At 32.8% G+C, this 25,578-nt stretch overlaps 4 protein-coding genes and 1 non-coding gene across 7 annotated transcripts; all 5 read left to right on the top strand.

The window, feature by feature from the left end:
- Positions 1-4,887: 4,887 nt before the first annotated feature.
- On the top strand, positions 4,888-5,868 carry LOC130824746 (uncharacterized). The gene has a single exon (XM_057689764.1). The coding sequence runs from the start codon at positions 4,888-4,890 to the stop codon at positions 5,866-5,868; it is 981 nt and encodes a 326-aa protein (XP_057545747.1).
- Positions 5,869-6,981: 1,113 nt separating this feature from the next.
- On the top strand, positions 6,982-7,097 carry LOC130826374 (U5 spliceosomal RNA). Its single transcript, XR_009047078.1, has one exon. It is a non-coding gene; the product is annotated as a U5 spliceosomal RNA (small nuclear RNA).
- A 3,198-nt stretch (positions 7,098-10,295) lies between these two features.
- On the top strand, positions 10,296-15,707 carry LOC130825779 (uncharacterized). 3 transcript variants are annotated; one of them, XM_057691185.1, is made up of 2 exons: positions 10,297-11,186; positions 14,427-15,707. In XM_057691185.1, exons 1-2 carry the CDS (start codon positions 10,447-10,449, stop codon positions 14,479-14,481), a joined length of 795 nt encoding a protein of 264 aa, XP_057547168.1. In that variant the 5' UTR covers positions 10,297-10,446; the 3' UTR covers positions 14,482-15,707. The 3 variants fall into 3 exon arrangements, with proteins under 3 accessions (XP_057547167.1, XP_057547168.1, XP_057547169.1); XM_057691186.1 differs by lacking the exon at positions 14,427-15,707 and adding an exon at positions 13,338-14,410; XM_057691184.1 differs by lacking the exon at positions 14,427-15,707 and having other exon boundaries at positions 10,296-13,331.
- A 1,474-nt stretch (positions 15,708-17,181) lies between these two features.
- LOC130825778 (glutaredoxin-C11-like) lies at positions 17,182-19,509 on the top strand. The gene has a single exon (XM_057691183.1). It carries the CDS (start codon positions 17,240-17,242, stop codon positions 17,621-17,623), a length of 384 nt encoding a protein of 127 aa, XP_057547166.1. The 5' UTR covers positions 17,182-17,239; the 3' UTR covers positions 17,624-19,509.
- A 1,486-nt stretch (positions 19,510-20,995) lies between these two features.
- Positions 20,996-21,909, top strand: LOC130825777 (monothiol glutaredoxin-S11-like). Its single transcript, XM_057691182.1, has one exon. It carries the CDS (start codon positions 21,285-21,287, stop codon positions 21,588-21,590), a length of 306 nt encoding a protein of 101 aa, XP_057547165.1. The 5' UTR covers positions 20,996-21,284; the 3' UTR covers positions 21,591-21,909.
- The last annotated feature ends 3,669 nt before the right edge of the window (positions 21,910-25,578 follow it).

Below are 25,578 nucleotides of genomic sequence, written 5' to 3'. Positions count from 1 at the left end.
AGATCTCACTTTGACTATGTTTTACATTATGCATAGAGAAATATATACCAAATAAGATCAGTTGATGAAAAGTAGTTGCTACATAAAGTCAGTAACTACAACAACTATTAAAAACCGGATAAAGTATTATGATATATTTAAATTTTATACACTCCTTAGTTAAAGTCAATTATTTACGCCGTAAAGATGCAGGCATATGCATTTAAAATTTTAGCTCAAAAACTTCTTTTATGAAGCAGCCTGATGAAACATATAACATATGTTAGGTCATACATATAATCATTAACTTTAACATATTTCTAAGTTTGATTTTTCTGACAATATTATCTCATACCATAATTTCTTCTTGCTAATGCGTACCACTATATCACGTGTTACAATCACATTGGTCCACTAGCTTCATTTTATGTTCCACTTATATTAATTACTCCATATTATAATTGTTTTGTTAATATTTTATATTTCCAAATTAATTCATTTTAAAAAAAAAAGTGTGCATGGCTCTTTAATTTACAATAAATAAATACATAATATAAATATAAATAAAACAAGCAATTGCATCCTCAAATCCCCTAGTTGACTTATCCTCTTTTAGGTATGTGATATCGACATATTGTACCAAAATTTCTAATGTAAATGAATAAATAGTGGGTTGACTGTTATACATTTTAAGGATGAGTTTTGTTAATAAAAAAAATAATAAAAAATTGATTTTACTCTTGCGGATTGATTTTCTTTTCTCTTTACTTGTAAAAATATTCTAGCTTATCCTTGAATATTAAAAAAATTATATAGTATTTATTACGTCTTTAAAATTTTGAACGCAAAAGTTTTCTTATGTATTTATACACTTATTATCCAAAATTTGGAATACTTGCACTTGTTCAGTATTAAACTGTTTTCTTCTTGAACTTATTGTGAAAATCATCACTCTAAAACGTCCTTCAAATAAACATAAAATCCTTAGAATAAAAATGTATCTTATCATAAAATTTCAGTTTAGATATGATATCGGTCATAGCCGCAATAAATTTAAAAATTTTTGCAATATGAGTGCAAAATGATGATTATTGTAGCAATATTTGGTATTATGAAGCTATTTGATTTAATAGGTCATAGGTGCAAATCTCATCCATCTTTCTTTTAAATGAAGTTGTTAATTATTAGCGTCAAATAGTATGGAGATGAATTTTACTTCATCCACTCTTTTTAAGCTAAAAAACCCGCCATAAAAGTGAATGTAATAGAGTGTATGTTATATACATGAACTCTAAAATTTCAATTAGCAGTTTAAGTTGTTAGTTAAGTTAATTTATTGATCCAATGTTCTTACAATGATTTATCAAATTAGATTCGAATTGAATTCTCAAACAAGTAACTTGTCAATTTATAATTCTCATTCATCTCTGACACAAAAGCAAGGCATGTAAAGCAATAGTTAAATTGAGATTAAGCATTCCTTTGTTCTAAAGAAATAGCCCCAAATACAACTGGCGTGAAAATAAGAAAAAAATATATATAAAGGTAGTAAAAAAGTGTATTTTATAAAAAAATAAGAAATGTGTGGATGAAATGAAAATAAAATGTAAATGTGAGAATAAAAAAATAAAGAAAAAGTATACGTAATGACCAAAAATAGAATAAAGCAAACTAAATGGAATGAACTAAAAATAAAAGTAGAGCTAAATCTTTGGTACAGAGGCCGGAAATCCATATATACTAGTACATTATCCTTAAGTAACCACATACTATAATACTCTAGTCTTAATGAATTTGCCTTATTTTCCTCCGTATATATTTTATGGAGTATGTGTGGTCCCATACACTGATCATGACAAGTTGGAATTCGAATTTTCCAAGTCACTTAAACGTCATATGAGCTCAACTTTAGCATCTACACATCTTGGATCAAATAGTAGGTTTGACATTCCTTTCATCTTATAAGATGCTAGAGGCTAACTTTGCTCATCTATAACATTATAGTAAGAATTCATGAATGAGTTTTTTGTATGATACGAGAAGTCATTATGATAAAGGTTAATTGGTTTAAATTGTTGGAAATACTTGATAAGGAAGAACTCACATTACTTAAATACTGGGTTATGGTCCTATGAACTGGCATATGATGTTTGGTTGATAATCTTCCTATTACTATATGATTTTGAAAAGAGTGAACCTCATTAAGTGTGTATGCAATTCAACGCTCATATCGAGTCCACGGGTGCCCCGTGGTATGTCCACACGAGTGAACCCACGGATAAATTATGCGATGAATTTGTGTGCTCCTTAATTTGGTATTAAGTTGGCGGAAAAATGACATATAAAACTTTAGTAAGAACTACATTGAACAAAATATATAACTCTATAAAGCCGTATGTAAGAGTCCTCTATATACTATGCCACCAAAAATCGACTCAATTTTTCTAAAATACATTGATTTGATGATATATGACATACAAATAATGTGTATGTAGAACAATAATTATAGATAGTAATACAGAAGTATATTATATGCATTATGTTTTTTTAGTTTACAAGAATTAAATATATCAGAAAACTTTTTACATTATATGGTGCAAATTCAAAAAGATAAAGAGAGCTATAATAAATATCAATGACTAAAAAACAGTAAGATCTTAAATTATATTCTCTAAATAACTGCTATGAAAAGACAAATCTATAAAAGAAGAATATATACTTGCTAACCCACTCTATAATGTTCTTTCACAAGCCTAGGAAGCTTAAATAATTAACCAACTTAACCGACCATAAAAATATTGTATATTCTCTAAAAAGAGTGGTTAATCTCTTCTATGAATTATGTACTTCTATAATCTAGAATCTTGATCATATGTTTGGATCACATTCCTCAAAAGATCCTAATAATTTTTTACTTTAATTTTTACAGAGAATCTTGAGTTAGCCCAGTGGTTAAGAGTTTACATTTCATCTTTGTAATAAGTTTAAATTCTCAACGTATTTAAGAAGAATATATTTTCTGTTTCTCTTAACTGTAGGGATTCTTAAGTCTACCCCAAATCAAAAAATAAATGATAAAGCAACATATTAAGTAAAAAAAAGACATTTCCAGTATCCTGCACAAGGCAGGGTTCAGATAAGGGGTTTTCTTTTTCTTAAAAGATGCGGACAAATCATACCTTATTAAGTATATTATATGCAACATATTAAGTATAGGATAATATATGTGACTTATTAATTTGAGGGCTTTGTACTGTTAAATACCTTAAACATATCTAGAAACATTGTGTCATAAAGTATTTCACGTTTCTCATTTCTAATTTTACAAAGAAGGTCATTTTTAGAGCAAAAATCATATTTTTGAAAGAATTTTTCAACCTTATCCTTGAAACTACCAAACTTGCTTCACTAATTAGATTTATTGTACCCCTTACAAGTAGGAAACCTAAGAACCCCAATAGTTAGCCACACATCAAAACAAACTTAGTTTATTTTAGTTCAGTTTAGTACAGTTCAATTCATCGTTAATTAGAAAGATTAAATGGATAGACTGAGTGAGCTAGCAAGAACAAAGACAGCAGTAATCTTTACCAAAGACTTCATATTGTATGTGTCATAGTATCAACACCCTATTTTATGATCTTGGTGCACGTCCCGCAGTTTATGAACTTGACCGTGAGGCTAGATGCCGAGAAATAGAGTGGGCCCTGCAGCGATTAGACTGCAGTCCCGTTGTCTTTATAGGAGGAAAATAATCATATATATTAGGTTGTTAAAGGCAGTTTTTGGCTTATCAGTCGTTGTAACGGTCTTAAGCATGCCATAATCATCATTTTAACATATCAGCGTGGTTGAACACGTGATTCACATCTCGTAGGTAGGGACCATAATTTGTAACCATATTTTGAAAATAAACCGTAACATGATTCGTCATACTCTACATGTGCTCATCTTGCATCACGTTCATGTACTAACTTATAAGATGGTTGGCACTGTACAAACTTAGATATTAAAATACGGGGTTACAAAAGACAACATTTTAATTTTTTGCTAGCTTTTTTTTAAATCAATAACTCAAATTTGATAAAAAAAATCAATAAAATATGTAATGGTGACATAAAAATTATTAAACGTTGTAATCTAACATCATAATATTATGTATCACTATAATTTAAGAACTCACGTCACCTTCTCAAAACTTGTGATTTTTAATAGGAACCTAGCCCAAGTACGAAATAAGGGAGTCCAAATATCAACTATGAAAATTCAAGATAAACTAACCTAGAGCTAATTTTAATAAAAATGAATATCAATATCAAATATATAAATTTATAAACTGTAATACAAGCTTAATACTCCCTCCGTTCCTAAATGTTTTTCCACTTTGGGTATTTCACGGGAATTAAGAAAAATTAGAATCTTTGGTGGTAGTGGGTATTATTTTAATATGTAATAGTGGGAAGTAATGATTGTATTGGAATAATGAGAGAGAAATTAATTGTAGATATAATTAAATAATAAAAAAAAATCTGATTTTATTGTAGAGAGAGAAAGTACATGGAGGGAAACTAACCACTTTCCAAATTGGGAAAGTTTACAATTTTGTTTCTAAAAAAAAAAGGAGGGAATTAGAATTACATGTTCAGCAGTAACAGAAGTATTAGAAATACATGACCTTGCATTGGCCAAATTAGAAATACATGGATTAGTAAAATGAATAATTACAAGTACAATATCCAAAAAAATGACCTTACAAATTCCTAATCAGCTTATTTAAGCTGCTGATTTAAGGAAAATCAAAACAGCAGCCTCAATTGTCCAGCAACTGTCCAGCAACTAATCCAAACAGCAGCCTCACATTACCAAAAACAACTGTCCAGCAACCTCATTTGCATCATTAGCCTTGTAATGGCTTCAGATAATGACGATGAGCTACAGGGGGCTCGGTATTTTGGATCAAATGCATACGATTCACAGTCAAGCTCCAGTTCTGACGAGGAACCACAAGAAATGGATGCACAACAAATAGAACAGCAAGGTCAACGTAAAACAAGGCTTACGAACGAGTTGAGGCATCTTATTTTACATGAAATGTTGTCACTTAAAGTAAGTGACTCACTCCCACATGGTACATTCGTACGAATAGCAAACAAATACGGTTACACACCAAGAGCAATTCGAAACTTATGGAAACGTGCAATTGAAAACAAAGAAGAAAACAAGCCTTATGTTGTCGATTCAAAGTACAAGAATTGTGGAAGAAAAAGAGTTCAAGTGCCACCAAACGTACTTGAATCAAAACCAATGGGTGAACGTACATGCATAAGAGATGTTGCAACATGCTTAGACTTGGCACCAACAACGGTTTGGCGATTGATACGAAGGGGGGAGATTAAGGCACATTCAAATCCATTACACCCTTATTTAACGGATGCAAACAAGGCAAGAAGGGTTGAGTGGATTTTAAGTGTCATTCAAGAAGATACAATTCATCATCATCCAATGTATAAAGGTATGTATGACTTTATACATATTGATGAAAAATGGTTTTACTTAACCAAGAAGACACAAAGAGTTTATCTAGCACACAAAGAAAAAATTCCATATAGGGCGAGAAAGTCATCAAAATTCATTCCAAAAGCCATGTTTTTAGGGGCGGTTGCAAGGCCTAGATGGAATCAATATGGCCAAAGCACATTTGATGGGAAAATCGGAATTTTCCCTTTCGTAAGTAGGGTTGCAGCACAAAGAAATTCAATTAACCGTCCAAGGTGGTCTATAGAAATTAAACCAACTGATTCGGTTACTCAGGAAGTTTATAGGAGCATGGTCATAGAACAATTAATTCCAGCAATTCTTAGAAAATGGCCAAGTGATGGTCCATCCTAGAGCTGTTCAAAACAAACCCGACCCAAAAATCCGACCCGGAATCGAAAATTATCCGACCCGAAAAGATGTAAGTTTTTTAGGTTTACCGAACCGCAATTACCCGAACCGATACTTCACTCGAACAGTTTGATAACCGAAAAGAGCAAAATCGAACTCGAACTGCAACCGAATTTTATAACCGACATATAAACCTTAACCGATGTTACCCGAACTGAATAGTGATCGACCCGAGTCAAATCCGACCCGAATTATGCACGTAACCGAATGTAACCTGACTAAAACCGATTAAGATCAAACTGTTTTTAACCCGAACTGCCGATCGATTATTAATAGAACTGTTTTTAACTCGAACTGATACAAACGCGAACCGATTGTAAATCGAACTGTTATAAATTCGAATCAAATTTTCACTTAATTTTAGCAAATTAAGTCCAATTTCAGTTTTCTAATAATAAGGAAAAAGGAAGAACACAAGTTCTATACAGAAGAGATTGCATATATATATATATTATATATATATATATATATATATATATATATATATATATATATATATATATATATATATATATATATATATATATATATATATATATAAATATATATATATATATATATATATATATATATATATATATATATATATATAAATAATTGAAATAAATTGATCTGCCTATTAGGGCAGGCAAAAGCTGACCCGACCTGCTAACCTGATCTGAAACCGACTCGAAATTAGCGTGTTTGGGTTTAGATTTTTGACCCAATTAATTAAATGGGTCAACCCGACCTGATTTGTTTATTAAATGGGTTAGGTTCAGGTTGAATATTTAAACCCGAAAAAAACCTGTTTAACCCATTTATTAAATTTAAGACGGATCAACATTTGCCAAATACTTCGTAAAACTAAGATAATACCAATTACCATGTATTGAGGGATTTGTCAGCTGAAGATGACTTTCAATAAGAAAGGAAGTTGTCCCACATCGGCTAAGGGATTTGTCAGCTGAAGATGACTTTCAATAACAAAGAAAGTTGTCCCACATCGGCTATGAAAGATACTAATATTAGAAAAATCCTTTAAATCACTTCCACAGATCTCATACCAACTTACGCAGCCAAGCCGTGAGCACAAAGCGAACTATTCTTTCGCCTTTTACTAAAGAATACCGTGTGCTCGCTGCATTAAGTGGCATACGTTTATTTTTGGAGGAAGCCTTTAATTAAGGTTAAATGGGTCAAATGACCTGAAATATATGAATTTAATGACCTAAAAAAAAAGTAGGTTAATGGGTCATAGCAGGTTGATCCGATCTGCTACAGATCAGGTCGGGGTTTCAATTTTTGACCCATTAATTAAATGGGTCAGGTTTAGGTTAAGGGTTTATTGACCCATTTATATATGATCCGAACCTGAAAATGACCCAACCTGACCTGTTTGACACCCATATCTTCTATATCTGATAAAACAATCGGTAATTATTTTTTGTAAGTAAATGAGCATACATCAATTAAAAACCTGACTATTAACTTATTTCGATATTGACCCGATCAATAGTTATCTGTAACCGATAACTACTCGAAAAATAAAGCTTGAACCCGATCTGTACCCGAAAAAACCGAACCAATTAGTAATCGATGACAACCCGAGACCGATTGACACTTGACACGAACTTCAACCGACACCGAACTGATGCTAACCCGATAGCTTGAATAACCGATCTCTAACCGAACCGTGACTAACCGACTCGACCCGAGTGTGACCCGTTGTAACACACTGCCGAAAAATAACCGATCCGAAATGCAACCGAACCGAATAACACCTGTCCGAAACCGACCCGATCAACCGAATGAACACCTCTAGTCCATCCATAATTTTCATCCAACAAGATAATGCAAGGGTTCACATAACAAATGATGATCCAATTTGGCAACAAAACAACAGGCAAGGGGGCTTTACATTCATTCTAACTCAACAACCACCAAATAGTCCCGATTGTAATATTCTAGATTTGGGTTTTTTTAGGAGCATACAATCACTTATGCATAAGAAAATGCCAAAGAACATGAATGAGTTAATAAAAGCAGTGGAAGATGCTTTCGAAGAGTTACATCCAAAGACTTTAACCAATGTTTGGATTTCATTACAACACAACTTAAATGAAATCCTAAAGGTTAAAGGGTCTAATGACTATGTTCAGCCACACCTAGGGAAGAAAGTTCAAGAAGACAATGGAAGGTTACGAATACAAGTGCGAGTACCATTACAATTGGTTAGGGAATGTGTACGTTTCCTCAACCCAAGCACAAATCAGCAAGGCATACAAACAGTAAATGAAGATGCTGCACAACATAATCAACAAATACTTGAAGCATATGATGAAGCAGTGGAAGAATCTCAAAGATGATTATAAATTACATCCCCTCAGTTTATTTTTTATCATTATCAAAATTGTTTCTATAAAACTTAGGAGCAACTAATTATGAAATCAACATCAAAATGGAAATTTAAGGTCATGCATATGTATTTACGTCATTATATAATGATCAGTTCAGTTTTTTTGCCCCCTGATTCATCATTGAGGTGTTTGAACCTCTCAGCTTTTTAAAATTTCAACAAGAAATGACGCAAATTACTGTACATGAAAAAAAATATCATATGATGGGTTGATTGTACACAATTGCTACTCAACCAAGTAATTATAGATAATTTTTCAGATTTTAAGTCAAGTAATTGCATAAACACATCACAGGGGTTTAAAAAAAAATTTCAAGAACAGACTTCCAGAAAAAATAAGACGAAATCAAAAAGGTTCAGAACAAATCCAACATCAAACATCACAAAATCAAACAAATCCAACAGCAAACATCACCAGCACTTATCATGAGTGTAGAATTAAAAGGAAATTCAAGAAAAAATTACATAATTCACGTGCGTTTTTTAGGGTTTTTTTTACCCCTTGAAGCAATAACTTCCTCAGGAGTGTCAGGGACAATCAAATTAACTTCGTCTTCATGAATCTTAGATGGAGTTGAAGGATTAACATGAGATGGAGACTGCAAATAATACTCAAGAACACTTTGTGGTAATTCTTCTTCAACATTAGGAGAAGGGGTAGAATCACGAAACATAGATGTAGCATCATCCTCCATCGCCTTTTGATATGCCTCAAGATCTTTTTTAGTCCATTTAAGAATTTCATTTGAATAAGAGTGTGACCTCCCATTAATGGAACAAGAACAAAATTCTCCACGATCTACATTTTAATGCAGTAAAAATGGAGTAAAAATAAGGAATGAACAGGGGATAAAAGCTAAGAAAGCCATGGAAGAAACTCAAGGAAGAGAGAGAAAGCAACGAATTCTTTTGGGGAGAGGAAGCAGAATAGATTGATGAGGTTAAATGAATCACGCAGCTCCCAAGGGGAGTAATAGAATCCAATAATTAAAATAAAATTATTTAGGGTAAAAGAGGGTATTTGAGGGGTATAAATGGAAAAAAACTTTCCAACAATGGAAAGTATTCTAAAGTGAAAAAACTTATGGAACTACCCGTTTTAGTAATGTGGAAAAACAAAAAGGAACGGAGGGAGTATTATAATTTTTCCAATGTAGTAGCCTTAAGGAACAAATGTAAAGAATAAATATTATAAAAAAATTAAGAGAATAAAACAAAAATAAAAAAAATTCAATTTATATTTCACAAATCGAAATCATACTCGTATAAAAGTTTAATTACAATTGTATACTAATTAATGATAATTTAACTCAAGTAAGAATGTACATTTGTGGAGTTTCATTTTATTCAAACTATTGGAAAATGAAACAATTGCAAAAATAGATTGTAGTACATAAAAAACGGATTAATTAAACAAATTTATAAATCAAATATTAACTGCAACTGTGGTATAGTGGTAATGTTCTTGTTTCATCCTTTGTCCGGCAAGTCATTGGTTTGAAACTTTCTAGTACCAATTTTTTAAAATTTTTTGATGGCGTTGCATACCCCTTGTTAGAAATTGGGTCCGCCAATGCTGACATAACCCCTTGTTACACAAGCACAACATATGACAAAAGCTGTGCAATAGGCTCATCAAGATTTTAAATTTAACTCTTAAATATGAGGACTTGACTTTACACACGTTTTTTATTTACAAAAATATAAGGGACATTTATTATTTTTTCATATATTATGATACATTAACATTATTATTATAGATTTATAATCGTCAATTGTCTAAATTGACGAAAACAATTAATTAAGTGATAAGACATTTTATTCAATTTGGCATACTTAATTTAAATCATTTTATTTATTTACTTTTTTGAGTTCGTTCTTACTCGGCTCATTGCCCAGATCTAGTCGGGACAAATACCATATCAAGTCAAAGTCATGTAAATGTTTGATATGTCTATTCAAATTAAAAAAAATTGAAAAAATAAGAAAAAATAAATTCCATTTACGTTTACTCCCCAAAACTCCAAACCCATTACTTTTTCTCTCCTCATTTTCTTCTTCCTTCTAGATCCAATTCAACCTTCAACAATCAACAATCAACAATCAACGATCAACGATCAAAAATGCCGAAAGAATTCGCAATCCCACCAGTTTCCTTCCCATCATCGACAACCTCTACAGCATCCGCCTCCACAAACGCCGGACCACCAGGCACCAACCCACCAAGCATGGTTCAGCAACGCCGAGTACCCGCTGCACCATTTCAACCTCCACGACCTTCTTCCATTCCTTTCATGTCCTTTGACATTGGATCTGCTACTGCTACTACTACTACTACTTCTTTCCCACCTCCTCCTCACCTTCGAAACGACATCGCTTCATCTTCAGGTACTCTCTTCCTCGATGAACCCCCTCTTCTTGAAGAACTCGAGATCAACCCTTCTTTAATCTGGCGTAAAACTCGTTCGTTACTTAACCCTATTCGGGTTGACCCGTCTCTGCACTCGGACCCTGATTTATCTGGACCGTTTCTGTACTACATCGCTTTTGGGTTGTTTCAATTACTCGCGGGTAAAGTTCAGTTTGGGGTTATTCTGGGTTGGATTGCGATTTCGTCCATATTTCTTTACTCGATTTTGAATTTTCTTGCTGGAAGAAATGGGAATCTGGATCTCTACAGATGTTTTAGTGTGGTGGGTTATTGTTTGATGCCAATTGTTATGTACTCTGCGGCGTCGCTTTTTCTACCTCCCACTGGAACTACTGCGGGATTTATTGTTGCGGCTGTGTTTGTGATTTGGGCTACTAGGGTTTCTTCGAGGCTTTTAGCTGTTGATGAATTGGGAGCTTCAGAACATCGCGGGTTGATTGCTTATCCTTGTTTCTTGATTTACTGTCTTTTTTCTATGCTTGTTATGTTTTAGATACCTATGAATGATAAATCATGATCATGATGGTTTTGTTTTTAGATTTTTGGTTCGGAATACGAGAATGTATGAATGCTACCAATATATCTATAGTTTAGCTTTTTGTGGGGTTCATTTTCTGAATTCAATTGTAGTGTTTGGATTATTTTCTATTAAGTTTGTGAATTCAGTATTTAATTCTTTAGCAATTAATAATTTTTTGTTACTTGCATTTTGATTTATTTTGTAGAGTAAAAATGGAATTATTGACTTGTTAGTTATTTGCTGATTTTGATTGTATTATAATCTCTCTTTAAATACAATCATACTCCCTATATAACAAACACAAATTAAGTTTTGTTTAGTATATTATGGTGGGGTGATGGGCTATTTTTTCAATGACAGAACTCACTAAGATTGTTGCTGGTTAGTAAAAGTATTGACCCGGAGATCGACTGGTTGGGTTTGTGATCCTTGTATTACTTCTAAACTGCTTCAGTTCTAACTTCTAATTGTATTTATAAAATTTAGATGTCAAGTTGAGTATAATATTTTTGGGAAATTTATTTGATTTGAATGCTTAATTTAGCTTGTTCTTCCCTTGTTTTTGTTTCCTCAAGCAACTAACTTTGTTCCTAATTCGCAAAACCCCGTCCCATCCTATACCCTATCCCAATATTTTGGGACTAAGACTCTAACATTATTATTGTTGTCTTCAATACTACACCAAGACGTACAAATTAAGTTACACTATAAAACAAGAAAATATATGACAAAATATAAAAGCTTGAATTTAAAAGTGGTATAATTTGTTCAACAAATCACTTTCAAGTTCTTATTAAATCACGTGACTTCTTATTTATGTGAAGTTGCAATTAGAGTTTGTTTCGAAGGGTGAATCAAAAATAGCCTTTTTGTTATCATTAGCAAGGGTAAGGTCAAACATGAACTTCCCAAACTCTGCCTAGGTGGTTGTTACTTAGTGACATTGGGGTATTGAAATAATGTAAATGTAGTCGAATTGTTCTCTTAAGTTATGATTGTAATGTTGTTTATTGTATGGTAAACGTTGTCGATGACCAGGCATCAAATGACACTACTGACATTACTAGAGTGCAGTGAAGCTGTATTTTGTTTTATCTGTGTATTCTTGCTGAGTGCTCTTGGTTCAAGAGAATGTCATTGCTGGCATATAGCACTATATTTGTGTATTGAGCATATATTATGGGATCAAATGTTAGATTTCTGTTGATTCGTGTTGCTGGATGCCATTGGTATAAGAACTAAGAAGTCACATAAGTTTTTTTATTGCAATGATTAGGCTGTAATTTTTACAGCAGCCTAGGATAGCATCATTGGAAGGAAAAAGGATTTAATCAGCTTGTAGATGATTAGAGTTGTGCAACGGGGGTCGGCCCCCGCTAAAAGCCCGCAATCAAGCCCGTTTAATTACTTAAACGGGTTGGACTTTTGATGGGTCAGGCCATTAAAAAGAAATTAGTGGGCTGGGTCTGGCTTTTACTGGGTCGGCATTTAAATCAAACACAAAACTCAATATATTTTTCAATCGGATTTTAATGAATACCTAAGTAATAAAGGCGAGGGAGCTTGGTTTTCCATTTGCTGTACCAACTTTTGTGTGAAATAGAAATATAGTGTATTTGACTTTTTTCTTTTTACAATCACTAGCTGAACTCTAGCATTTTAATTTCTAGTTATAAAACTTATATTTTCTATGCCAAAATATCAGTAACAATAACAAATGAGGGGAGGCATTGGATTACGAACACAACAGTTTGCATAAGGAATACTATCTAAATAGAAACAAAAACAAACAATTGTATGGAAACACTGAAACAACAGCCGCAACAACAGCTCTGTACTACTTTGCTTTTGGTTTGTTTCAATTACTTGCGGGTACAGTTCAATCTGGGGTTATTCTGGGTTGGACTGTGATTTCGTCAATTTTTCTTTACTCATTTTTGAATTTTCTTGTTGGAAGGAGTAGGTAGGAAACTAGGAATCCTGATCCTTATATGTGTTTTCTTATTGCTTAATACCAATTGTGACTTACTTTGCGGCATCGCTTTTTCTACCACCAACTGGAGTTACTGCGAGAGTGGTGATTTGCCACTGCTTGTGAGCTGATGTTCGTGCACTTCATGGGGGCGTTGAAGGTAGCTCCTCTCCACCTATGTGGCAGCGACTTTGGGGAGGGGTGGTGTGGTGTGAGTGTCAATGGCTTTGCTGATGTTTCCTTAAAGGACTGTAGGACTGCTGCTTTTTTGCTTCGGGATGGGTGTTTGCTGCCGGTCAGTGGTGCATAGCTCCTCTTCCTTTATTCTTCTGTTGATGTGCAGGGTGTGTTTCTTTTGTTGCAGCATTAGAGGCTGCTGCTTGTTTTTGCAACAATTGGGTAAGTGCTGAGTTGGGGTTACTCTGTATCTGGTGTGCTCCTTTTGTGGTGCTTGCAGGTGGAGGCAGGAATCCTGTTTGTGCTGTTGGCTTTATGCTTATTTTTCTTGGTAGTCATCTGCTAGTTAGGATTTGTATAGTTTACCTTTGATTAGGTTGTTGGTTTTGTTTTGTGGTGCCCGAGCCAGTGGTATGGCTGGCATGTAGCTTTTTTTTCTCTTCCGGAGTCCTGGGTAATCGTGTGGCTCTGCCTATTTTGAGCCCGCCTTGTTTAGATTGTTGTTTTAGGATTGCCTTTGAGGGTGTTTGGTTTACTAATATAACTTTATATTCCAAAGAAAGTAGCAGAGATGCGTATGCTGAGGTGGATGTGTGGTTACACAAAAATGGATAGAATTAAGAACCAGGAGTTTAGAGAGAAACTAGGTGTTGCCCCATTATCTGCTAAAATGTGTGAAAATAGGTTAAGATGGTTTGGACATGTGCAAAGAAAGACAGCCGACTCTGCCCGTTAGAAGGATAGAAAGCATCATAGTGTAGGGTAAGAGAAGTCGAGGAAGACCTAAGAAAACGTGGGTAGAGCAAATTAAGAACGACTTGAGTGAGATGCGCCTCTCCGCGGAACTGACTAGAGATAGGAATAGTTGGAGACGTCAGATGCATGTTATGGAACAATAATAGGCTCTTTAATTCCCTCCTCATCTTTTATTTTATCTTTTTATTTTTAGTTTTTTTTCTCTTTAGATAACATTGTCAATCATCACTCATTTCCTCTAATGCAGGGCTCTTTCCTTTTGGGGTAAAATAGACCACTTTCCTCTAGTAGTCTTCCCTTAAAGGGAGTACGGGTATGAATTGTTTGTCACCTTACTTCACCCAGACCCTGCCCTTGAATGGGATATTGGGTATGATGATGATGATGATGACGACGACCACCTATTACTATGTGAAGTCATTTCAGTTTTATCATCAAATTTCTCGAAGGAATGTCGCGGTGAGGGTATACCGTGGGTTCTTGTGTTTTGTGGCTACTTCACGACGAGAAGTGTATTTCTAGTTCGATGGTGATCAAGAATGGAATATGTACTGTTTGTGTTGTTCCTAACTTGTACCACTGATGTCGAAATGTTTCGTTGATTTTACCTTTAACTTTTTTAGCTGTTGTTACCTTAGGACTTAGGAGGCCTAAAACGGAGTATCGTAGCTTATCTCGTGTTGTTACAACTCTGTGCTCATGTATGTAGTATTTAAACGCTCTGATTTTCCGTTTCATTAATAATTGAGTTGAATAGATGTTTGCGAACTCGCCTCAAAACGCTAGGGTCTCAGAGTATGGGTTTATAAGGTTGATTGTTTTGATTTCTATATGTATACTCGTCAGACTTGAGAAAGAGTTCGATGCTGTCCAGTCATAGTTAGCAGGAGCAGTTTCGGAACCTATTGTATTTTGACAGCGGTCTCACTCATTTCCTTGGACCTGAGCTTTCAGGCATGGAGCTCTGATCATTAATCAATGAATGAAGGTAACCCATCATCAAAAGGTTAATCGATCATGAATGCGTCTAGCCACTGTGATCTGCTTACTTGCCTTCGCATAAGCGGCCTTAGCTCTGACTTGATTGTAGGAAGACGATGTGGGTTCGCCTGAATCAGGCAAAGAACAAGGGCCTTGGTTGAAATAAAGCTACTTTTTCCATCTGATGACTTATGAGGATGTATTCGTCTAAACTTGCGAAATCTGAATTCATCTCCTTCAAACTAGTCATACAATTTCTACACACAAGCACTATACAATGACAAGAATGAAAAGTCCTTCTATATAATGGTCACGAACAAACTTGATTATGAACTATGTATCTTCGTCTCCTTTTTCTAACACGAACTTGTTGAAGATTCTTGAGCACAAACTAAGAAATATGAATCCTCGAGAAGAATAATTTTGGTAACTTGATACACATAAAAGGCATGAGAAACGCTTTCTTTAGGTATCAAAATTATTATGTATTTGTGCTTCCGCCTTTAAATTACCCAATAATCTGAGATCATAAGCAACCGACATCAAAATCAAACAATTTAATGCTATTCCCACTTGTTAAACTTAAACTTAATATTACTCTTTGTATTCAAAAATCAATAATATGATCTTGACAACATTCTTCATGCTAGCTTGTAAAGTATGTAAACAAGATAAACTTTGAGTCACTTACACATTAGTTTTATAAGCTAAAAGCATCTTTTAAGAGTACCAAATGATCGTCATGGGTAAGTCTAGTGGTTAAGGTAAGTCTAGTGGTTAAGGTCTTTTCCTTTCATCCGTGTGACATCTCTTTGCCTGTAGGAATAATCTAACCTACTCCAAATCAAAAAAAAGTATGAGATGATCTTGTAATGGCAAGACAACTCTGAATGAGCAAAGAACAAAGTATATATTCTCTTTGAAATTATGAAAGCAAGTTAGAGACTTATATTTAGCTTCCTTGTTTCTTCAGTAAGGCACAGAATCATATTATGGCTTATTTTTAAAGCCATCCAAATAAAAGACTAGGAATAACATAACTTGATCACCACATGCATGCATGCTCAACTCATACCCTCCATTGATTTTCCATTAAAGCTTTATTTCATGCGGTCGATCCCAATCTTTTGGAATAACAGCTCTGGTATCGTTTGTTGTTGTTTGCTGTAAATGAAGATGCCATAATATTCATGATCACTATGAACTTCTTGTCTGAGAATATTTGCTCTGACTAACTGTTTTACAAAGTGAATCTACTAGGCCACTATGAGGTGAACTTGATAAAGTTTGTAATTCAGAAAACATTGTGCTAGAGTAGGTGGCTATGAGATGAACTTTATAGTTTATGAATGACATTTCATTGCTTTTTGGGTAGACAACTAAGACCTAATTCATCAAATGAACCTATCTTATTTGAAGCATGTTCAACATAGCAGTTTAAATAGTATTTACTGATGTAGATATTTATTTTCATAACGTTCGATAACCATAAGTAGCATTTTTAAGATTTTTCTCAACAAATTATGTTCCAATAGCTATTACTACATACAACTAGCAACAAAACCCTCATAACTATCTAACGTCGAACAGACCCTGTCAAGAAACCAGCACAACCAAAAGCTTAAGCTGCTGGTTGAGGCTCCAGGATATGTTATAACTCTTAACACACCCTTTCACACGAAAACCCTTGGGGTTAAAACTGTAGATGCAGCATAGACGCTCCTCAAACTTGGAGTTAAATATTCCACTTTAAATGAGTGGTGGTGTTCAAACCCAAACCTCTTATCACATTGGCTTCAGATATCATGTCAAGGACTAACACAACCAAAAGCTTAACCTGATGGTTGAGACTCCAGAATATGTTATATACTCTGACTAACTGACCCTAGATACTTTCGAGCCACTTGTTGATCTTACAAGGGTCCTTATCAAGCAAAATCAGTCAGACAAGAGCATTTTTCTTGTCACTTACATACTCCCTTGATAATTCCATCTTATCCATTTTACATTCTCTAGCTATTCATAGTAGTAAACACTAAACCCATAACAGTTTCCCACCCCTTATAAATTGATCCTAGAATGTCAAGCAACCAACCAAAACCCACCCTCATAACCCCCCAAAAAACCCTAATCTATTCCTTAATTCTTCACATAATGGAAAGATTGTATGAATTAGCAAAGACAAAAGCAGCAGTAATATTCAGTAAGAGCACAGATTGTATGTGTCATAGTATTGAGACACTTTTTTATGAAATGGGTGCAAGCCCAGCAGTGTATGAGTTGGATAAGGATCCCAAAGGAAATGAAATGGAATGGGCCTTAAAAAATTTGGGATGTTACCCAACTGTTCCTGCTGTTTTTATTGGTGGGACATATGTGGGCTCAGTTGCTGATGTTTTTGCTGCTCATCTTAATGGTTCTCTTAAAGATAGGCTCATTCAGGCCAAAGCTATCTGGCTTTAGCAATTAGTATTTAGTACCCTCCATTAATGAAGAATAAAGGCATAGAATGTGTAGTATTATTTATGGTCTAGTGTCATGCTTTTCTTATTTACAACTATAGGGAATTTATGTACAGTTTTATTAATACATGTACTCATTATAGGGTTTAAAAGTCTGATCACGTCAAGGAACTAACTGAACTAAAAGTTTAAGCTGATGGTTGAGGTCTCGGGATATGTTATATATTTTAACACTTAGGGATGTTTGGTGCTTAGCTTTTACATTGGTTTTTTGGTTGACTTTTGACTTATTAGTTAGTCAAATAGCCACAAAAAGTGTTTGATAAATGGCTGGAAAAAAGGTAAAGGTAAAGGTAAAAAACACTCCCGATATCTCGCACAAGGCTGAAAAAAAGGTAAAGGTAAACGGCTAGAAACCAGCTGAAAAGCTGGCTTTTAAGCCAAAATAAAAAAGTTGCTCCAATTAGTTTTTTTTGTTGGCTTTTGGCTTGTTAGTCTGCCTTTTCTCTAATAAATAGCCAACAACCAATATAAATTTATCAAACATCTCCATAAACAATTGTCTTTTTCAGTTAACTTAAAAGCTAATCAAAACAACCAATATTTTCAGCATGTTAAACAAGCCAACTAAAAAGATCAACTGCCAGTAGCCAATTGCCAAACACTTGATGATCATTTTTCATCTTAAAATGAATTAGTATTAGATGGAAAGTCTGACTTCATGTTAGGTTATATATTCTTTAATAATTCTTTAATATGGGATCATCATTGGGTAATACTCTAATTGTAGACAGTTAGCATATAATCATAATTATTCTATGCATTTCATTGCTCTGATGACATCCTAAGTGGCGTTTGAGGATCATACATATAATACTTCTACCTTTATTAGTGATAATAACTAAAAAATTATTTTCAATTAACTCCTGATATCATCAGCAACTTCACATGAATATGAAGTCTATATATGCACAAAAATCTTATTTAGCGGTTATCGTTATGCACATCTTATAAAACATAACTTTAGTAATGATCATGATTAAAAATACGATTTCGGTCACAGTAACAATCGCATAATAGCTTTCTCGAACAATGTGGATGATTTTGCTATTGCATCGATCTATATTTTTGTTGTGACAAGTAAAAAAACTTTTACAATACAGTTGTGATAGGTTTTGTACCAAGGAAGAACTCAAGATTTGAAATGAAATCATTTTATACTCAAAAATAATAAAACAAAAACATCCCTTTATACAAACATCATTAGAATCTAGATCTGTGAAGCTAGGCTACACTTTTGACCTGCATCTTTTAGTAGTCAACATTCTTCCAAAGTAAGAAGACAGCTCAGTTTTATGGCCCTGAGTGCTTGGAAAAGAAAAACCGAATATGGTTCTTTTTTTAATAATTATAATTACATTAAACCTATGTTCTTTTTCTTTTTAAAAAAATTATGTTCTCAACATTTTGAGTTTCTTATTTACATAAACATATGGGATTCTGACAGATAGGTTATGATTTTTTTCTTCAAAAAATTCACATATTGATTATCTTTTGAATATTAGTAAAAATCTAAAAGCTACCTTAAGTACAATAAACGACTAATAGTCAACTGATTTAAGTACAATATACTTTTAGTTGTTTGAACCAGCCAACATCTATTAACCGAAAAAACCCGTATATAATAGTCGATTAGGTTTGGTACACATACAAAAATCGAAGATTTGATACAATCTATTTCAGTATCATGGATTCGCCTCTGAGTTGCTAGATTGATACTTGTTTTTAGAGCATAAGTAAGGATGAAAATTATATTCATGCAGAGAAAAAAGAACATGTACTTAGTTTTTTTAAAACAACAAAAAAAAACACAAAAGTTTGTGTATGAGACAGTTCATCTAATATACGTTCCTTATATGAATTAAATAATCCGACTAAACTTTTTATTTTGAGTTCATCTCACCAAAGACGGTCTCATACAATAGCAGCTAAAAATGAGATTTTATGCATGTGCATGAAAATTGATGCATCCTTCCAAATTTGAAACCTTTAAAATATTTATTGTTTTAGAAAATCGAGAAATATCATGTAAACAATGGCTCCAATAGAAAAATGAAGAATATTGCATTGAGAACAACATCGAATCATGGCCCATCAAAAGCTAATCTTGATAATCTTGATCATGAGAGAAATCAATGGAAGTAGATTTTTGAGAATCTGGTGGAAAACAGACTTATGACCACCCTAGTAATAATAATTCCACCTAGTTATTACTCACTCTATTCCGTTGCTACAAGTATATGTATATGTAGTGATCGAGAATATCGGCAAAAGTAAGAAAAATATGTAAATAAGATAAAAAAGAAATTAAATATATGAACGAGAATTAAAGAAAGAGTCTAGATTAAGATCAAAAATAAAACTGTAATGAATTTCATAATACGGACTAAAATGTCAAATATAGCAAAACTTATGAGACGAATGGAATAAATTTCTACCTTTTCTATAATAAATTCTTCACTGCTGTTCACTATCGCATCAATAGATATCTTTGTTACTCGAATTCTTCATTTTACCTACGTATATGTGTTGGAATTTAACAGTCGGATATTGATATGCACTTTGACACTTTGGGTCTGTTTGGAAAATAATTTTTGATGGTTTGACTAATTGAAATGTTGATTGGTAAGTTGTTTAAGCAAATTGTTACTAAGATGTTAGGCAAAAATTAATTGTTAAAAGTAGGTTGAAAGCTAAAAGCTAAAAGCTACTCATAATAGGTTTTGATTTTGGCTTATATGTCATTACTAAACACTTTTTTAGCAATTCGACAAACCAATCAAAATAAAAAAAATACAATTAAAACTTCATTACGAAACACATCCTTTATTTTGGTTCAATTGACCCTTAACTGACAATATTACATAAATTTTCACATACATACAAATTACACATGATTTTATGAGTCATTTTACATACTTTATTATAATCCAAAACCAAAAAATTATAAATTTTTAGCCCAATCAAAATAAGTAACAATCAACTACATTCTTAATGACTTGATTAAAAATGATAAGACAAAACTTGTCTAAATTATGTCAACCAATAACCCAAGTTATTCATTCAAATTAAATAACATTATAATAAGTACACAATATGTAATTCCAAATTCCAATCTCTCGAAAAGTAACTTTTCAACTTAGAAGCTTTTAGCATCTAACAAAAGCACATATCTTTACCATGTTCTTGGATAGTAGAAATCATCAAAACCCGTAAAGAAACCAATTCAACCAAAAATTTTATCATTCAGATTCACTTGATTCTTTGACATGGTATCAGAAGCCAACGTGACAAAAAGTTCAACGTGACAAAAATCATGTGTTGCATCAATCAGCTAAAAGACTATCGTATAACACATTCTAGGGTTTCAACCATCAGTTTAAACTTTTGATTAAGTTGATTCTTCGACAAAACCCTTTACTCAACCAAACCCTTATAAATACTTGATGAAGCAAATGCAAACTTCCACCATCCAAACCAAACATATATACAAACTATTTTGCTAGTGTATCGGTCATTCAAACCCGAATCCGGATCCAGGTCTGTAGGCATAACTAATCATAAGTTGTGCCTCAGATTGAGATCCAATCACAAGAATCACCATGGATAAGGTGAAAAGAGTTGCTTCAGAAAATGGGGTTGTGATCTTTAGCAAGAGCTCATGTTGCTTATGTTACACTGTTAACATTTTGTTCTTAGAACTTGGTGTAACCCCAGTTATCTATGAAGTTGATAAGGATCCTGAAGGGAAGGAAATGGAGAAAGCTATAATGAAGCATGGGTATAATCCACCTGTTCCTTCAGTTTTCATTGGGGGGGAGTGTAAGGGGTCAACCAATGAGATTATGTCCCTTCATCTAAGGGGAGAACTTATCCCAATGCTTAGGCCTTACATGGGGTTTAACTAATATACTGTCATGTTTTAGTTATTGCTTGCTTGCTGCATATCAGCGATAGAGTATATAACATATATTAGTATGTTAACTATCAACTTTATCGGTTATGTATTCTATCAATGATAAAGTTTCATGTTAATTAGATGAATAAGGATGAGTTAGATCAACATGATAGTTGTCTAAGTAGAGAGTCTTGTCTATGTCTAGTTTTATTTTCTTGTTTAATCATGTAGAGCTACATCTTCAAGTTAGCTAGTATTTCATGTGGTTTTAAAAGCAGCTAAAGCATGTAATACTGTTATTGTGGCAATGGAAATCATCTTTATTATAAGTATTAGAGTATAGAATTTTTTTCCATTCAATCGGAAATCGTCTGCTTTGATACCATATATGCGTTAAGAGTCAATTCAATCAAAACCTTAAGCTGATGGTTGAAACTATTAAACCTTTCCTTATTATAACCCATTGGGTTAGAATAGCCATGCAGTTTTGACTCTTCTCATACCTAACAGTAAATATTTCAATTAAGAAGAAGGGTGATGAAACTCAAAATTCGTGATCTATATACGCTTATGATATATACTCAAAAATTAATATATTAAATACAAAACTTTTTTAAATATTTTATAGAGCACTCTTATAAACCATTACAAGAAGATAATCGAAATTTTAGTAAAAGATTTTGTTACCAACTTGATGCTTTTATTAAAACATTCAAAATCGATCGTCTATATCTATGAAATTTACGTGCGTAGTAATACACTAATAATATCATAATTCAGATGATACAATGCGGAATTTATCAAGTTAAAAGCTTGTCGTCCTTAGCGTTTTACTTAACTGTCTGTTATTAAATTGTAAAAATGAAAAAAATTTTAGTATAAATACTTAAAAAATGTGTTATGTCATTATTAGGTTATTTTCATAGCAATAAATTAAGTATTGAGTTTTTACACGATTTTCCATTACTATCTAACATTTTTATCACATTCCAAACTAGTAAAAATAAATTGGATTATTTCTTATTTAAAAAAAATATAACCAGCATGATTATAAATCGTAAGCAATTTTCTAAGTTATGGTACATTAGATTTTTATTGTCATTTGACAATCCAATAATTAAATAAGATTATAAAATGCACATTATTCAATAGATGATTTACGGACATTATAAAATGCATAGAGATAATAAAATGGTGGGATCATTTTAATTTTGTGAATAATATTATCGGCATGTTAAATATGTAAGTGTAAATAAAAATGGTTATAGTTATAGTCATAATCATCAATCTAGTATTCTCGCACAAAGTCAAAATGATAAGAAAAGATAACAAATAGACCATACTCGTATCTCCTTCAACGAGAGAGTAAAAAGAAATACACACAATTAATAACTTTAAACAATATGATGCATGTAAAGAGAAATAAGTGACACCAAAACTGCATGAAAGATATTTCATTGTAGCAAAATGAAAAAACAGACTAAAAAAATATAGAATCTCATAGACACACAATTATGGAGTAAATAATATAATATCACATGATCTCAGATATCCAAAAAGGTCTGGTCACTTCTAGAATCTTTGCTCGATCACTCGAAGAAAACAGCGCATGAAGAAAAGCAGTTCAAAGGAACACTTAAATCTTCCTTTAAACAAAGGTGATAGTTGTTGGAATCTAAAGCATTAGAAAAATTAAGATTCTCAAAGGAACTTCAATCTATCTATATTGTTTACGAAAAACTACCTAGAATTATAATCTTTTTATGATTTTCCTACAATATTTCCAACTATTGATTAACCATGAATAATCTCAATTTTATGGGGTATTTGTCTAGAGCAAACTCGGACAATAAGCTGCTATAGCAAGTTTTAATTTTTTTTTAAAAAAAGATAAATTTAAATAAATGTTGAGAAAAATGTTAAAAAAAATTTAGAATTTTTTATGTAAATTTTCAAAATTTTTTCTCTAACTTTATGGAGTATTAATTTTCAGTTTACTTTTTTGGTATATTACTTAATACAGCTTACTAGGCAAATACTCCATAAAATTGGTATTATTCATGATTAATAATAATTGAAATTATAGTAGGAAAATCACGAAAAGATTGGATTTTTCAAGGTGATTTTTCCTATTGTTTATTTTTTTATTATAGGGTAGATCGAGAGAAGGTTAAGTCATAAGAAGGTGATAAAGCATTACTTAGCTTGGTCCAACTGAAATAAGAATCGATGATTACTATATTGAAGTATTTACAAACCTATTTTGTATCAAAAGGGTCGTGAAAAGATATGTGAAACTAAGAGAGAACAAATAATTTGAACCTTTTGATATGTGCTTCTCCCACATTGAACAACAATAATAAGGCCAACAAGGAAATGCCCTTCTTTTCCAACTTTGTGCTGCTCCTCCTACTTGCATCTTTTTATCTAAGAATCTTTCATGTGAAAAGCCTAAGTGTCAATATATTCCACATTTTTCCATTTTGAATACATTATGTCATAATCAAAAAGCTTATTACACTCTATTCAAGATTATATAACCTTTAATTTTTGATGTTTTTGAGGATAAAATTACATAGATTTAACCCTCTTAAATTCCGCCCTAAGTGAAAGCTATTTAAGGGCTTTAAGGTAATAAAATCTTGCATTAGAGGATAAAATTTCGTGCATTTATTCATTTACTATTACAGTATAAAACATATATTAGGCTTCAATTTTTTGATAAAGCATTTGGTTGAATTTATTCTTTTACATGGTATTAGAAACCAGCGTGATAATAAGAGATCACATGTTTGAATCACCTCTTATTAATTTAAGTGGAATATTTAGCGCTATATATAAAAAGGAATTGCATTCCCACACTTCTACATGTATATTTGTTAACCATGAAACCACATATATATATACCATATTGTAAATTATTTAATACAATATAATCTTGTAAACTCTGGTGACTGACATATTTGTGAGTAAAACATGGATTCATAAAAGAGTATAATGGCTTTGTAATTTATGACTGTAAAAAGGACTCGAAATCTAGCACATTATTCTCAATTTATAAGAGTATATAATAAAATAATATGGATTCATATGCTCCCTTTATCCGTTCTGATTTGATACACCTTGTTAGTGTTTATGGCTTATTGTTGGTTCCAAGTTTGAATAAAGAAGGAGGAACACATGTCCTTATTTTTCAATTTTTTATATATGGTATTAGATATTTCACTTGAATAAAGGATAGATTAGATTTAAACTCCTAATTTGTAACCGAATTTTATCACGTTGGCTACTAATACCATGTCAAGAAACAAACTCAATCAAAAGCTGAAGGGGTTGGCCCTACAAGGGGGTAAGAGGGGTCTGTGCCCCGGGCCCATTCAAAAAGATTAGAAAAACAACGCTTTAATAGTTAATAGTTAGGAGCCCGTAATAGTATATTTTGTAGTTAAGGGTCCATAACTAATGTTTCGCCCCGAATCTCATAAACCTCAAGACCAGCCCTAGCTAATAGTTAAGGCTTCAATATACATTATATATTCTATCAAGATGAAAGATAAATTTCTGACAACCAGCTCAATAAAACCTAATCAAAATCAATAATTATTCGCGAACCCTACTCTTTTGGGATTATGGTGGAGGTCAGACTAAGGAATAGTATTGGTCCTATACCAAAAACCTAGGCCCTAGCTAGAGCTAGTCACCATCATGAATGATCACTTGGAATCTAGATGGATACTAACTATAGTAAGATGCAGTTTATCCCTCTGTTTATGTGATCATTGTGACAGATTCTGATTCCTGTATCACCTGTTTATTTCACCTTATAATATTACATTCATGCTGATGTAACTTTCACTCACTTGTCCTACATGCTAAGCATCGGGTACCTGCCAAGTTTGACTCTATATTAGTCATCGATTAGTCGGGTCAATTTTTAACAGCCCTAGTTGCATTCTGTTCGAGTTCTCGTTGGGTCGGTTACTACTTGGCCTCTTGCG

Source organism: Amaranthus tricolor, chromosome 10, assembly GCF_026212465.1.
Source record: "Amaranthus tricolor cultivar Red isolate AtriRed21 chromosome 10, ASM2621246v1, whole genome shotgun sequence".
In the NCBI taxonomy this organism is placed as follows: Eukaryota; Viridiplantae; Streptophyta; class Magnoliopsida; order Caryophyllales; family Amaranthaceae; genus Amaranthus; species Amaranthus tricolor.
The sequence above is the reverse complement of the archived record's forward strand: the minus strand, read 5'-3'. Positions and strand labels throughout refer to the sequence as shown.